Genomic DNA, 17,247 nt, shown 5'->3' with positions numbered 1-17,247 from the left:
TGTATAAATCTCAGTGTTCTCGTTAATTGTGTTGAATGAGGGATAAACCCGTTTACAGAAGCACCTCCTCACTGATTAGCTGAACGGTGCTGTTGATTTGCATCATTCAACTTACAGTGACTTGCAAAATGGTTAGTAAGCTTCATTCCCACCCCCACGCTCACCCTTCAACTCACCCCTTCTTGAAAAGCAATCAATCAAGCTCGGATGGGCAAACATTCTATAAATGCGGCTTCCCTTACATCTTCTATACGCTTCACTGCTGATTTTCAATCAACCATTCGGCGTTAATGGAGTCAAGTGAACTCAAGGACTATAAGCGATTCCCTGAGTTGGATCTCAGAGGACCTTCATGCATTCACCAGGATTCTTAGGTTTAAGTAAAAAAAATTATAGTTTTCTTTGGTAAAATGTTACATGGAATGGAACTTTCGGAATGCTTCATTAACCATATGCTAATTGAAATAGACAATCGCGTTAATTCACAATAGAGTGAGGGTTTTTTTTATTTCGTATAGCTTGAGGTGTCTGATTTGGGAAGAAGAAGAAACGGTTCGCACGGCGAAATGTCGAGGAAGATAAGTGCCTACGATGATTTTGCTCACATTGATAAAAACAGCCGAAGGTACACCGTGCAAAGAACAGATTCGTCGATTTCAAACCTGAGTAGCAAAGCTGAAGACAGCAATTGTTATGCAGTGTTCCTGTGTATCATCAAATGGCTCGCGGCCGTCTGTCTTTGTTCAGTGGTTTTATTCTGCGTAGTGGGCAGCAAAATAAGTTTACTGGTTCTTGGACAACACTTAAGAAACATTAACCGTAATGGAAATAGTACCACAGATGAACTACCCGCAGAGACAAGCAAACAAGCTTTGTTTTTAATACTTCTGCTGGTTCAAATGATCCCTCAAGCAGTGTCTCTTATCTACGCTTCATGGACGAATTTGAGAAGAAAGAGTCGACCATGGCCAACAAAGAAGGGATTTATACTGGTAAGAGTCAGTGCTCCCCCAGAACTAAGGCCTGCTCCAAACGTGGTGCTACTGCCGTGCCGAACTTAATATCAATTTGACCCGGCAGTAGAACGGAAGTAGCACGGCAGTGGCTCCAAACGTCGAATTTAATTCAATCGCGCCAAATTCTAAAAGGCATAAAATGTAGAAAACGACAAAATTAACCTCAAATACATTAAAATAATTTATGAATCTAGTTCGGTGCGGCAAACAGCACCCCGTTTGAAGCCAAGTCGCGCTACTACCGTGCTGCATGACAGGGCCTACCGTGCTACTGCCTTGCTAAATAGTTGTGCCGAATGTCATGATTCAGCCTGCCGAACTAAATGGTTTCAAACGTCGTGCTACTACCGTGTTTAAGTCGAATTTAGTTCGGCACGGAAACAGCGCCACGTTTGGAACAGGCTTAAGTGGATAATGGTCTGTGTTAAAAAAGGAAGTTTTCGATAATGTACTTTATTTTAACAAAACTTTTACTTTCTTTCCTTTATTAAGACGATTTTACTTGTATTGAGTTGTACTTGTAGTGGACCAAAATGATATTTAAAAGGAATAAGCGTTATATTCGCAGTAAAACATGGCCACTCTTTTTATAAATTAAACTTCTGGATCACTTATTTTGATCATACTTCACGTAGGTAATATTATAGAGCAAGTTGTTGGAATTTACAAGTCACAAAACAAGAGTACGCTGGAGACTGCATTTTTCTGCATCTTTTGAAAATGATTCCTCTTAACTTGGTGTTCCTTAATTAACTAAAGTCTTATAACATGGTTGGTTTAAAAGTTAACTCGATGAGAGGGAAAACGGCATACTTCTATAAACTGAATGCATTCAATAGCTATCAAACTCTTAGTTCATTAATTAAAATATCGAGACTAATTAGAGAAAAGCTACAAAATTGGACAAATTTAACAAAACAAAACAAAAAAAGTTGAGACAAGCTCGATTGATTCAACAAAAGTAAGCAAGTAGCAGCCGATTGAGGAGGAAAGCCAGTGCCTATTTCGCTCACCATAGATTTATATCGGACCGTGGACTAAGCAGTAATAACAAAATTTTACCGGTGGTGAAAAGTGAAAGCAGAGGAACTGTGTCATTCGAGAAAAAAAGGCAAATCAGAAAGCCGTTACAAATTTCAAAGTGCAAATGTTTCTTGTCTTTCCAACTTGCTTAGTAAAAACTTGTTTTCGCTTTCCACTGATTCAGACATCAAGGCGTATTCAAATCTTGGTAAATACGTCATGAAGGCAATAATACATCACAGTGTCGAGGTGAACATGATGTGTCAAGGTAGCGCTAAGCACATTCGTCTTATCAGCAAGGGGTAAATTTGCTTAGCGAACAATTAATTTGTTATACTTAGCTCAACGGTTTGGTTGATTACTACAGTTTATTAGTGTTACATGCAAAGTGTTAAGTAAACGTGGTTTCCCGCTAATTCTCGATAAGCTTCTTGTTCCCACAATAATTAAATCCGGGGCAAACATTCTTTTACTGATGCGTCTTGCCAGATGATCATTCTTCCAGTTTACATTCTTTGTGCGTGTAGTGACATCTGATAAGATATATACCCATCCCATGTACTATTGGCATAATTCACGAAACCTCAACGGCACATTTCACCACGGTATGAAATGTGTATTCAGAGGGCCTTACGTGGCTTGAGGCTGTTAAATGAAAAGACAAGCCAGATGACTGAACATTCACCGCCAGGCTCACTGCGCTTCAATGCCTTTGTCAGTTTTTGTTATTTTGTTACGAAATGATACCGCTGGAAGTTTGTTTTTTGTATAGATTCTTTCTCCGAGAACGATAGATGTGAAATGACACGACCGAAGAGAACGTCGTATTGAGCTCCAGGCAGGATTTGATACCGCGTTTGCCGTTCACGGAATCGCATGCCATTGTTATGCACTTATGTACGCGGTGTCAGTTAGAGACCACCTTGAGTTAATTCAAAGGTATTTGTTGGGTCAACAGCAAGTGTTATCCACGCTTCAAAGAAACAGACAGCTGTCTATTTCTGCAGTAGTCAATACCAGACAAAAGATAATAGAATTCCAAATGCCTCCTTATACTGAAATTAGCACATCTCAAAGATCGCTGACTGACGGTTTGATAAAAAAAGAAACGAAATCACGGCATTGTTCTAACTTTTGTGAGATTTACAAAAAAGAAAAGAACACAAGAAAAAAGAGAGAAAAATTCTGGAAAAAACACCATTAAAATTTCCAAGAAAGAGCCACTCGGCTCAAGGTATCCAACGCTTAGCACTTTCTTTATATTACTTTAGTGTATTCTTTCTGATAACCGTATTGTATTTTTCCCAGATTTTTCTTGGTGGGTTCCTAGAGACCACTTCCCTTTGTTATATCACCATGGTAACGCTGACAGTTGTGCCAATCACCCCAGACGCCATTATACTGCTCATGTGCAGTTTACCGATAGTGTCCGCGATGTGGCAGGCAATCAAATCAAGATCACGATGGAACACACGGGCTGGAAAGTTGGATGTTATCAAGTTTGGAACTTCAGCTGCTCTTGCTGTGATTGGCGTTGCAATGTTGCTTTATAAGGTGACAACTAAACAGGCTTTGTAACAAAAAAAAAAAAAATAGGTAGTATTAACATTCCGTACAAGAAACATTAAATGGGAGCAGTTTGAATGCGTTTTATTAATCTTGTCGCGATGTTACCGGAACCACCCCAGGTATTAATGTAGGAATGGTGGAACTGTGGTGTAGAGGGGACTTATGGAGCAAGGGGCCCCCATCATATTCTCCTTCATCTCTTTCATCCCCAATATTTGCTCAACCCACTTTTTAAGATACAATTCTTAAGCTTTTTATTCCATGATTTCAGATACCTGACACATCTGCACAGATCGGAATTGTAGTTGCGTTGATTCTTGTTTCTATCGCTTGGTCACCAAAGATGCGGAAACTTCAAATTCAAAGCGAGAGAGAAGCGTCTAACGGAAACGGGGATGTTATTATCAGTGGTATGCAGCGAGGCACTGTCCAAGGTCCCAGAGTGAAAAAGAGAACTGCTCGTGGCAAAGCTGCAATTGTTTCGTCTCTGTGGAACCTTTTACTCACACCTTTCATTACCATTCTGTTCGCCAAAGTTTATCATGACACTGTACTGGACAACGTTTCCGGTGGATTTAAAGCGATTAATACAAATAATCCATCATTTGTGTACTTCATGATTCATGTGTTCACCAGCTTCTTTGGCTACCATCTTGGATTGCTAGCCTGCTCACTTTGCATGCAACCGATTGGATACGCTCTACCTTTGACGCTAGCTACACCAATCGCAGTTTTGATGACACACGTGCCATGGTTTTGCGAGACTAGCTTAATTCCCCTGCCTTGTGGATCAGAGGACTTAGTTTACACTCTTCCCACTGGCGCGCTTCTCTGCCTGGCGCAGTTTTTGACAACAACGTACTACGTTTGGAGAAGCCAAGGCCTGATCATGGCCAAAGCACACCACCTTCTTTGGATTCCATCTTACAATGGTAAGCGTTTTAAATGATAAACCCTTCAGTTTATCTGCTTGGTAATTAAGGTTGTTTATCAGCATTTTTCATGTTGACCGCACACAAACCACAATAGCCAATTTCAAATGTTTTCCAGTGGCTGGCCAATAGATTCAGATGTAGTGTGAACGATAAGACAAGGGATTGTGCACGGTCGCAACCTCTTCAAAGTAAATTGCAGCGCCGTCGTTTTCAAATTAAAAGATGGTCAGCATCGTTCCCAGTCGTCCTTAGCACGCAGTGAACGTGACGTCACCCGATTGAACTGCTCGAAGCTTGCTCGATAAGCCCGATTAGCCCTGGGAAAGAAGCTGGGAAATTGCAAGGTTTTCTGACATGTCCCTCAATTAACTATGGTTTTAGCGACTGCTATAAGGCTTCGTTTGTTTATAACCTTTAAATTTGTCGGGAGACGCTCTTAGAAAGCAGCAAAAATGGCAATTGTTACACTTTTGCCGGCCGGATAAATTTTGCTATATCAGTATAGAGTAATATAAAAATGTGTTTACAGGCTATGCAAACATGTATAATATAACAGACTGAAGTAGCTAAATATTTAGTCGTAATAATTGGCCTACTGAACATGTTTACGCCTCAAAGCTCAATTAACATATATTTCATTCGTTTCTTTACGAGATAAAGGTGCTTTCAGTTTGAATTTGCAATTTAGTGCACAAATTATGTTTATAGGTGTCTGCCTGGAACAATACCTGCTACTGAACAAACGAAACCAAGCCTCTGATGAAGAACACGCCACACAACAAAAAATATCACGTGACGTCAATGTATTCATCTGCACCACCATGTATCACGAGGAAGATTATGAAATGGAACAACTCCTTCAATCCATTCACGACGTCGATACACACAGCGAGAAATCTGGACGCCATTATGAGTCACACATCTTTTTTGACGGATGTGTGAGAGCTGAAGTACTCAACAGTTTTGTTTTGCAGTTGGCTTCATTGGTGGAAAAGACTCTTAAAGTGAAGCTTTGTGACTGTACAAAAATGAAGACCCCGTATGGTATGCAGCTAAAATGGAAACTCCAAGGTGGAATGGACTTTACTATTCACCTGAAAGACAATGCTAAGGTACGCCGAGTAGACTAAGAGGATCATTATAGTGTTCTGCTTCAATTATATTGCAGTTACATTCTACCATAACAACTTAACAGCCATGGCAATTGAGATTAGTTAATTTGTATAATTTTAGATTCGTTTGAGCGAAAGTCAACGGAAAGTGAAAATGTATAGTGGCTTATGTGTGCTTCCAAAGAATGTCATTCTTAAAAACTGAAAAAGCTAAAAGAGAAACTTCTAATAATTTTATGAATTTTAATAGTTATATTTACTTGATATAATAATTGATAGGTGAAGAACAAAAAGCGTTGGAGCCAGGTGATGTACATGTCGTATGTCTTGGATTATAAAGAAGCGCTTCTAAAAGGTAGGATGTCCTTTTGGTCTTTATTGTAGTTATAATGTTCAAGACAAAACAAAGAAAGCAGAACATATTTTATATTTCATATTTTAGTGCACGACGACCAGTCCTTCATCCTGACAACAGATGCTGACGTCAAATTTACCCATGAGTCTGTTGAGTCGCTAATAGATCAGATTGTTGAGGATCCTCAAACAGGTGCAGTGTGCGCTCGTACCCATCCCATGGGGAGTGGGCCTGTAGTTTGGTACCAAATTTTTGATTATGCCAGTGGTCATTGGTTTCAAAAGGTAAGCAGTGTTTTGTGCGATTATCAAGTACAGCTGGTTAGGACATGTATGATTTATTATTTAATAGTCAGTTTTGTTTTTGTTGTTTGCAATAAAATTGATGATCAGATCATAGCACGATGTTCACAAACTTTGCGCGTGGTTGTTTTGCCCTGTACTGTTTGTGCTATAGCTAATAAACCCCCATATTGGTTTTCAGAAAAGAAGGAGTCCCTTAGTTATATCGTGTAATCAGAGATAATAACGCAATAGCGGACATAGATATCACTGAAGTACACCACAGTCTTACAATTACCCGCGTCATACTTCTATAAAAACTACAATGTTCATGTCTGAATCAATAGTCGCCACACAACAAGAAATATAGAGTATCAACTTGTAAGAATAACTGAACGCCTCTGAACGTTCTGCACAACAAAGACTCCAAATATAGACCCGACCCTTTGGTCTGAACTCTCGTCAGTGACCTCCTCCCGTAAGCGACCACCTGGGCTTAAGATTTTGGGTGGGTACTAAAGGGAGATTCAACTGTAATTGGTCTTTCACCAATTAAAAAAGATATTCAATAGAGCTTTTGCTTATTGCAGAATACCATAGTCGCAGAGACATGAAAAATTACATGACTTTTAAGGTGGCCAAACACAATAGCGCTGCTAGACGAAACCACCAAATAAAATATCTTAAAGGTTAAAAATTCCCCTTAAGAGCCTTACAACTGAAAGTTACTTCAAAAGTCTATGTTTTATTATCTATTTACACGTAGGTGGCAAATCACATGCTTGGTTCCGTATTGTGTAGTCCGGGATGTTTTAGTCTGTACAGATGCCAGGCTGTGAGAGACGTGCTACCAACTTACGCTACAGGAGTGGATCATGCATTTGAATTCCTTACCAAGGACATGGGTGAGTTAGCTGTCTGATGTAATGAGAAAGTTCAGAACACTTTAAACTCTTGAACAAATACCTTTTAAAAATTGTTAGGAATTTTGATGTTTCGAGTGAGTAAACAATCACAATAACATAGGGCTGAACCCTATTTAGACCGGGCTTTTTTTTTGTTCTCTTCTAGGGCAGGGAGGGGATCCCTCTCCCTTCATAACTTCGCAAGTATAAACACGTTGACAGTGGGCTTAGAGGATATATAGTGCGTGCAAAGACGTTTCCTTTGAGGTTCAAACGGGAAACGATGACGTCATGTGATGTTGTAATAACATCATGATTGCCAAATGGCGGCCTTCTTGGTTCCTCCATCTTTAATTTCTGTATTTCCTCAGAACTTCGGGAAAAGGGCTGAAATTGAATGAAAAGTAATCAAAACTAATAAATGAACACTGATATAAGCTAAAACATGAAAGTTACAGAAAGAAAATTAATTTATCTGCATTTTAAAAGGGATTTACACTAACCAACTAAATTAAATTTTTCTCAGCTCAATTTCTGGAAAAGTCTTGAAGTTTCATGCCGTTTGCTCTATTGTTGAAAACGTCTTTCAGTTTTAAGGTCGCCGCAGGCAGACCCCCCCCCCCCCCCCTCCCTCCCGCTCTTGATAGGGTCAAAATCATGAATGAAACAAATTGCCTAACGAACACTAAGAAACATACTTCTAGCACAAACAATATTATTGGAAAACTAACAGACGTTTTAAACTTCGAGAAAACTGTTATACTGCACTGCCTGTATAGACCTCATATTAACCTTTTTAGAAAGGAAAATGTATCGATCCGATCAAACGTCATGTTGTCACTCTTCTTTGAAGGGGAAGACAGATGGATGTGCACTCTGATGATACAGCGAGGCTGGCGATTAACGTACTGCGCAGCTGCAGTTGATGGTACTTACTGCCCAGAAACTTTCGATGAATTTTACAAACAAAGACGTCGATGGACGCCATCCACGTTAGCCAACCTCGTTCTCGTTATCAGGGAGTGGAAAACGATATTGGAGAAAAACGAACACATCTCCTTCCTTTTTATCCTCTATCAGACTTTCCTCGTTTGCTCTTCCGTTATTGGGTGAGTTTGACTACGGTAATCCATATGCGCCCTCCTCGTTAACTAATATTATTTTCAATTGTTGGAAATAGGGGACGACCAAAGCCCTCTAATTTTTTAAGTACGTGTTTGTTACCAGCTAAAAAAGTTTTCCTAGCAACGGTATTCCTTAATTATTAAAACAGAGAACTTTAATAACGAAGAAAATCTACCGGACATAACAAAGAGATTTTCGGCAATAACGAGGTGTGCTTGTTAAGCGGGTGTCCTGAAAGCTGGTTTCGACTGTGTGATATGTTTTGCCTAATACACAACAAGTAGACAAGCACAAAGATTTAATGCTTAAGTAAAAAATAACTCTCTCTGACAGCATCAGGAATTTCAAACAATTTATTTAATTTCTCAAACTCTCTCTCGATTTGGAGTTTATATACAGAAAATATTCAGGCTTTGGAAGGTAATGTTTTTTGCCATACACACTATAGAAATTAAATTCATTGTATTTTAACTGAATAATTCTTCAAGTAGATACTCTGTTAAAAGCACTTGCTTATATAGAAATAAGCTGCACAGTATAGCATGTGTTGTATTTCCTCCGTCAAATATTGCATGTATTCAAGAGATAATTGGGCTTCAATTACTAAAACACAATTTCCTCTTTTTCAGACCTTCCACAGTCATTTTGGTAATAGTGGGTGGAATGGTATACTCGGGCATGAATTTAAACGAAATAACTACCGTTGTTCTCATCTGCCTTATTGTTGTTGCCTATGTCCTGGTGTGCCTCTTCACTTCACAAAATTTCCAGTTGAAAGTGTCAAAAATATTGACTTTTGTTTTCGCTGTAATCATGTGTATTGTTGTCGTTGGTGTGGCTCTACAAATTTCAAGGGAATTACAGGACAGACGCGTTGAACCGACATCAATACCAAACACGACCGCTACTCCAGCGCCAAAAAGTTTGGAACATCATCTACCGGCTGGCGTGAGCACACTTTACTTGGCTGGATTATCTGGTATTTTTGTTGCTGCTGGTCTGCTGCATATCAAAGAGTTCACCTGTCTCTTACATGCAGTTTGGTATCTTCTGTGTCTGCCATCTGGTTATCTACTCCTAACAGTTTATTCTCTTTGTAATATAACGGACAGATCGTGGGGTAGGTAAATCAAGCCGGATTTTATTAACTAATGATGTTTTTCTTGTACCAGCAGCATCTAAGGGCCTGTTCACATGGACGTGGGGGACCCCGGGGAGGTGAGGTATCCCGCCTCGGTGGGGTAACCAATCTTCCCTATACAATATCTCTTTTTTTTCTTGATCGCCTTCACATGAGAAGTGGGGTACCACACCGAGGCGGGCTGCCCGTTCAGCCGGGTCGGGTAACCCGCCTAGCTGGGGTGAGTTTTCTCCATGTGAATGCTGAAGTTGGGGAAACCCGCCTAGCTGGGGTGATGTCCATCTGGGTATTTGTCTTTAATTCTGAATTCTGAAGTTTTGAATTCCGCCAAAGCCCGCCAAAACAACATGACTGCCAACCATTACAAGCCTGGACACCTTTTCCGTCGATTTCATCTTCAAAGCATCGAGGAAAACTGTTTTAGTGAAGAAAATACTGACCACGTGATAGCGTTTATTAAAAACCTCACCCCAGTGCCCCGGGGTTGCATGTGAAGGCTAGCTTTTTTGACTACGGGTAGGCAGGGTACCTCAACTTCCCGGGGTCCCCCACCCTCAAGTGAACAGGCCCTAAGAAATTCCTTTTAGAGGAGAACGTTCAAACCAAGGCCAAGAGTACCGCCTTTCAAACCTGTAGCGCACTTGACCATAAGATGTTGTGTGATGCGATTCTCGCTTGCTCCCATACGGAATTGTTCTCAGGTGTTTAACAGTAGAGATGAGAAACAGCTCTAAGAATCTTGGATTCAGATGCATATATAGTATTTTGCCTGGTACCTAATCTCGTAATGATACTTTGATCGAAAGGTCAGTATCAAGGCACCTTCCTACGTCGTTACATTCGAGAACAAAAGCCGTAGGCATGAGAGCTGCCCTGAATTTTAAACCACTGAATCAATCTGCTTAAATCGCAAATTCTCTGGTACAAGAAAAACCATGTTTTCCAACAGTATCCAGCATATTTCAAAGGAAGGATAAAAGTCTTTACTTTGTCTTTCCTAGAAATGTACAACATTTAATTCCCACAACGATATGTTGTTGCTTGGAATATCGCCCCGGCTTAGCCCAGGAAACGGCATTTTCGTTTTCAATGTCTACGAAGTGAATATTAACTTATGCTTATTTTAAAGGCCTTTCAAAGTGATTAATATGAAATTTTATTTTCGATTTTCATACGAGAAAAGCATTAACATTTTGATCAACGAAATATATTTTATGTCATATATTACACTTTAAAGGAACAAGGGAAGGTAAATCTGTCTCAGAAGGCGACGATTGGTACAAGACCATATGGAGATGGTTGAAGAAACTTTGTATCTGCTGTGGAAAACAGGAGGAATCAGGACAGTTGAAACCTGCTAGTAACCAGGAAGCTACACGAGAAGGCAGGGTGAGGAGAGTGTCAAATATTAAAACATCGAAACGACAGAAGTAACGTATTTGAGTTCTAAGAGATTATTGTTGAAAATACTGGTACTAATTTAGTATCAAAAATTTTTTGATTTATACAATAACAAGATCCAGTGCTGACCTACCTTTCCTTAGGTTTCTCCCTCAAAACTTGTCTTTCTCATTCCGGTAAAGAGGAATGACGAAATCGGTCAACATTTTGTGAAGTTAACTGACGTGTTTTCCTCTTCTAAAAACTTAACATTTAGTACGTGTTAGCCTTCGCTAAGCAAATCTTCTGTTAAATCCCAGTTATCTACTGGCTGAAGTATATCTGTCAATTAAATGGTGGTAAAATAAGATATGCTTATTTTTTCATGCGAAAAAACCTCTCGTGTTTCATGTGCGGTGTGTGTTAGAAGATTTAGTTTACTCAACAGTTCGGCGTTTTCTCTTATATATCATACTTTAGAATAACGACCAAACCGACAAAACCGCGAACGAAGGCACTATGTCCTCCACCACACGAGGAAAATGCGCTGTGAAGATGGGTGACGAAGACGTCCTACGCTCTCGAGCTGACAAAACTCTTGATGGACGTCTGAGGAAGAAAGGAGTGTGCAGAGCCAACTCTTTGATTTCAGTTTCTGAAAGGTCCACGCGCGTTCAGGCTCACGTCGATGTAAATCTTAATTATGACACGCCTACCGTTACATTATATTCTGCGGATCAAATCCCGAAAAAGAATCGGGGTAGGGCATCAAAGCTAGTGAAGTCAAAAGAGGCTACAGAATCCAATCGTACTGTGGAAAGCAGAGTAAGCTCTCAAAGTGCAACACTTGGAGCATTGTGTGAGCATTCACTCCAAACTAAGCCAATTAAAAAAGGACACAACTTGTTAATGAAGGAGGCAACGGCAGAAGATCATGATGAATCGTTTTCTCGTTCTTACCAAAGATGTCCTCTCGAGAATGCTGTCTCTTCAACTAGCAATGGCATTTCGTCTCAACATAACGAAGGAGATTGGTGCAACTCAACCAACAATCCATGTAGTGGGCTCCAAAATAAATTTCAGCCTCAATCAGATTTCGGAGGGAAAGGCTCGCCATGTCCTAGTGATTTCAGCATATGCAGCCCCCCTTTAAATAAATCACTTGACGAAGAGACTGGAAATATACTGCATCCTAAGAATAGCTCTGCAAGTCAGTTGGCCAGGCACAATGCACATCAAGAAGACAAAGAAAAAAGCTTTCCATGCCAAGTTTCAGCAATGATCACATCGTCGACAGCAATAATTGAAGAAACAGACTCAGCTCAACAACAAAGAAGTGACAGACAATCGATATTGAATTCTGAGCTATCACTAAGGCTTGACTCGACTCTACAACGTCTACCGTTAGGTGAGCATAACTGACATCAATCTCCAATGTAAATTACATACCACTGTAACTCCACACTTCAAATGGCCATGTCACAGTTGAAGGGGAAGTGTCCCAGGGACAAAAACTCCCTATGTTTCTTTCTTTTTTTTAATCAACAGAAACCTAAAAATATTGTTCAAATTTATCGTAAATTTTCACCCCAGTGTAACGGGACTATCGATGAGTGTCTCTGGCCACAGATGGACATGGTTAGAATGGACTGCAACTTGAAATACATTAGGTATACATTTTTCAAGTTCTGGCGTTTTCGTTTCTAAAATGCCCCAGAGCAAATCATGGTTAAGAATTCAGTTGATTTCTTGTTCTTGATGTTCTAGAATTGTTTTGTTACTAGGTGAAGATGAGGGTGCACCAAGACGTCGAAATCCCCGTGATACTTCCCCCTTAAAAAAAAAACCTTTGGTCTTTCGCAAGAACACGTAGAGTCAGATTTCAAGTACTCTTTCCTAGTAGAAAAAATTAAACGAATTTTTAAGGGATAACTTTCAAAATAGCAACGTTCTAAACACTATTTAGACTGGGAAGTTTTTGTTTTCCCGTGTCGGGGTTCCCCTAACACGTCCAAAAATTTCTCAGGTATTAAAGCTATATTAATAAAACTTGGCGTGTAAATATTACATCCAGAATGTAAATATCTCAATAAACTAGACAAAGAAGTGCCAGGTTAATAATATTAAGAATGACCATTTTATTCTCTACATTTTTTTTCTTTGCTCAGATGAAAACGGGCGCCCTCTGTCAACACTCAAATACGAAGTTTCTTATTCGGATCTAAACTTACCAGTGAAAAAATGGCTGACTGAAGATTTCAAGGTAAATTAAAGTAGCCTTAAAAAACCTGAACGACATAAAATATACAAAGGTAATATGCCTGAGTAAGTGGTTCATACGAAGGTAATAAACCTTGGAAACAATTATGATTTCCAAAAGTAACTTTGTGTTCGTTCTTTAATTACAGTGTTACGCGCCCAAGTTTCGTAAGCATGGATATGACAACACTGGATTGTTATTTGGAATGACAGACAAGGTACATGTAGATCACAAGGTGTATGTATCTATTAGGAAGCCTGAGGTGCAAAGGCTATAGCGCTTTGGCCTGAGAATAGAAGGCCTCTAGGTTTTTTTTTTCTAATATAGTAGAAATAAAGCTTCGTGATGCAATTCGCATATTTTCATGGTCCAACTTTAAAGGATTCCAGGACATCACGCTCCTCCCCCCTACCACCCCCTCTCGCTTTATGGACTGTTGGTGCACAGTTGCTTAACACAATCAGGATGTTCAATAGGTCCTTGTGCCCGGAGACATTTTCTCGCGCCATTTGGTAGTGTCGTCGGCCACGAGCACGAAGAGAATGACAATAAGGAGAGCTGCATACGCTTCCGCTTGTCATATTGTGAGATTGTTTTACGCAACCTGGTCTCTTCACAGTTGGGACCGTGGGATTTCAATGAAGAACCTTCTAACAAGTGGAAGAATTTATTTTAAAGGGAAAATATCAATTTGTGACGATTTTTCTTTACAGGATCTTGAACAGATTGGCATCGAGACAAGGGGGCATCGGCAAAGGCTCTTGCGAGAAATCAAAAAGATCCCTCGGGTGGAGATCGAGGAAGGCATCCCAGTAAGTTCGCTTAAACATTTAAAATAGATCAGTGCTGAAATATAGATTTTGTAATAACTGTCAAATGTTGTCGTACGATCATTGGCTTATTTTTATCATCAAATAAAGTAAAGATGGAGCAAAAGTCGGAGATGACGCCATCGGAGAAAAACTTGATAGTGTTGTCTTTGTGTTTTGTTGAGGACTCTGGCTCAATACTAGAATATTGAATGAAAAAAACTAAAGCGGAGCTCTGGCGCGGAAATTTAATGATCTTTGTTAAGTTTTGACCTGCAATTTGACGGTAAGTGCGAATTAAGGTGGAGACTGAAATTACCGGAGCATAACAAGGTTTCATACGACGTTTGTAAGAAAATTGTCGTCTGGAACAAATGTTAGTTTCAAAATTTCGATTTTGTAGTGTATTGTTGAGTTCTTGTTTCAAACGTTTAGTCTATGAGCCTGAAATTCTCTCAATTGTGACGAGGAAAGACATTGTCTGATTTCTCGCCTTTAACCTCTTTCTGACTTTTATTCTACTTGATTAACCGTCGCGATTGAACCTCGTTCATTTAACAATAGAGTTGATGTTCTTGCTGTTCTTGGACGTAAATATGTTTTTGACCCGACTCAGACTCATTTTAATTAGGCGTCGCCTCGTTGTTTATTTTATTGAACACGAGCTTTCGTTGTCGCATAAGCTTAGTGCGGCTAGCGAGAGAGTTTCGACTGTATAAGTAAAACATACAGGATAAATAGTAAAAGGTAGAAACCAACTACCTTTTCTTCAGGCGGGACAATAGGTATTGTAGGGATAAGAACACGAATAGTACATAAAAACGCAGGTTATGCATTGATGAGGTGTGAATAGAGTTGTCTTGGCCAATGTAGAATCACGGTACTTCACTACCTGATTAACAGGGAAAACCTGTATGGAAGGAGTTTGTCAGATGAAAGGAGGTAAAGAATCAGCTGCGCTCCACACTTCTTGTGCGAGTCTGATTTCCCTTTATTTTCTGACACGCACGTTAAATTTGTGGGCGATTCTGGTGCTGATGGCAGCAGGTCACCAAGGCAATACCACCCTAACAGTACTGAGTTGATTAAGTTGGTCTGTCGCTAACAACTCTTTTATTTATAGGACAATGTGAAGGAGTGGTTGGAAGAACTTGGCCTTGGGGAATACTGGCCCACGTTTGAATCAAGTGGATATACAGAACCAAATGACTTGGAGGATTTGAAAAGGATGACAAAGGAAAGCGTGAAAGAAACATTTAAGATCCACAAACCCGGCCATTTTAACAGGCTGATATCTGCCATTCGGAAGCTACAGTATCCTAATCAAGGTAAATGACAAACCTTTCTAGCTGGAGTTTCTTTAAGTGTAACAGGCGCTCTCATTGGCTGTTTCCTTGTCACTTGGTAAAGGCTACGATATTGACATGTAGTGCTCTACCAATTGATGGGGATACAGTGGAACGTTCATAGCTTTCCTGGGTAAAAATGTCATGTATCTTCGTTTTGACTCAAAATAAAGCCATCAACCTCTCAAATGAAAAATTTAGCCATTAGTGGAACTGGAGGATTCAAGAACTTAACGCAATATAGAGAATAGAAAAATGTTCAATAATTTTCTTGAACGTTGTGATTTGACAGAGACACTGCCAAGGAGGAATGTTATCCCAAAGCTATATATCATAACGTTGTTAGCTCGTTTTTCTCAGCGATCGAAGGTTGGAGCACATTGCATCACGTGAAGCATTTTGACCTATCACAGGTCAGCAAAAACATTTGATGGGTTGTGTGTGATTTATACATTAACGCTCATTTGGGTTTTTATTGTTGTTATTATTTTCAAATTCAGGGCAGGAGAAAATCCGTCGCACGCGTCGTGAACTTGATCGTCTTCCTTTGTACTACATGGACGTTGACAACAACGACAACGGTATTGAGTATGAATTCTGGGAAGGTCTCCGTCAAGCGTGCCTCATTCCAGAGCTCAGTGCCTTTGACCAGTCCGCTAAGCTCAAAGAAAAACTTGTTGAACTTAGAAACACGACTCTAGTCGTATTTGGAGTCACTAACGTATTGTGGATGATAATTATTCTCACCCTTGTTCAGCATAAAGATTTAAAAGTCTTGGGTGTAGACGTTATCGGACTTGGTTTCCTGATCATTTATGGGTTGATATTTGTTATTCAGTTTTTGGCTCTTTTAGGGCATCGTTTTAAAACAATAGTTCATGTTTTGGCGCGAACTCCCTGGAAAGTAGCAAACAATCGTGTTGAGCCCACAAGCAGTCAGCAGATGGCTTAAACAAAGAAAGTATTCCAGCGTTAGCTCGGCTACGCCTAGAACTGATACATTGAGAACAATTAAAATGAAAAGTGTCTTAAGCTTATGCGTCTTGTCGCAAACGAAATTTACCTAATTATAAGCTCATGCAGTATTGAGTAAAATCCTGCCAATAGACAGCATTTTGTCGCTTATTAAAGCTTGGTTGACTTTAAAGTCATTTGTCAGCTGATCAAATGTATAAATAATTACGTAAACATTGAAAGAGGATTATTTTAGTTATTAAAGTGCTCTCTGTTTATAGTTTATTGACCACGTTCTTTCAATTTTAATGAATCAGGTCACGACGCTGAACTTGGGCAGTTGGCTTAAAACAGAAATCCCCCTATCACTCCCTACAGAGGCTATTCCATGGAGTTTTATAGAATCCGGGCTCAAAATTAATCAAAAGCTAAAGACCTCCACAGAGCTAAAGAGACTCGAGTTTTATTGAAGGTTATCGCAAACGTTTTTTTATTTCAGCCACATAAAAAAATTGTGACATCCAACACGTAGGAACTAATTTCTGATGCATGCAGGCCCGTAGCAGGGGGAGGGGCAGGGGGGGCTTGAGCCCCCCCCCCCCCCCCAGAATTTTTGAAAGTTACAAAACAGTTTGCCAAAAAATAAATAATTACACCAAATTAATGTGCAGCAATCAGTCTTAAACTCTGACGCTGCAAATGCCTTTTCACAGCCCTTTAAAAATGTGTTTACTACCTTTCAGTTTCCTCCGCTAACAGTTTGTTTTTATATACAACAACAACAACAACAACAACAACAGCAACAACAAAGGTACTCCTACCTTGTGAATCGGAAATAAAAACCAAAATGGATCGAAATCAACCAATCTTAAGCCCTAAAAGCTGTTGAAATAAACCACTTGTTTTCAAAGGCATCCGCTCATTTATAGCAACGCATGTCTTTAGACCTCCTTAGTGTATAACAATTTAGTGTTCGCACGTTGCGGAAAGACACACAAATGTGTCCTCTCAAGAGCCAGGGAAAAATTTCTCCCAC

General features: G+C 39.7%; 1 protein-coding gene across 1 annotated transcript; it reads left to right on the top strand.

The window, feature by feature from the left end:
* The first annotated feature begins 526 nt into the window (after window positions 1-526).
* Window positions 527-16,494, top strand: LOC146469851 (uncharacterized). Its single transcript, XM_085122695.1, has 16 exons — window positions 527-992; window positions 3,348-3,593; window positions 3,880-4,540; window positions 5,252-5,655; window positions 5,935-6,010; window positions 6,098-6,294; window positions 7,058-7,196; window positions 8,050-8,305; window positions 8,951-9,441; window positions 10,700-10,851; window positions 11,323-12,250; window positions 13,011-13,105; window positions 13,251-13,319; window positions 13,816-13,914; window positions 15,035-15,239; window positions 15,758-16,494. Exons 1-16 carry the CDS (start codon window positions 567-569, stop codon window positions 16,207-16,209), a joined length of 4,896 nt encoding a protein of 1,631 aa, XP_084978821.1. The 5' UTR covers window positions 527-566; the 3' UTR covers window positions 16,210-16,494.
* Window positions 16,495-17,247: the final 753 nt, after the last annotated feature.

The sequence above is a fragment of the Pavona decussata genome, unplaced genomic scaffold, assembly GCF_977016875.1.
Source record: "Pavona decussata unplaced genomic scaffold, jaPavDecu1.1 SCAFFOLD_115, whole genome shotgun sequence".
NCBI lineage: Eukaryota > Metazoa > Cnidaria > Anthozoa > Scleractinia > Agariciidae > Pavona > Pavona decussata.
This window is presented reverse-complemented; position numbering and strand designations above follow the sequence as displayed.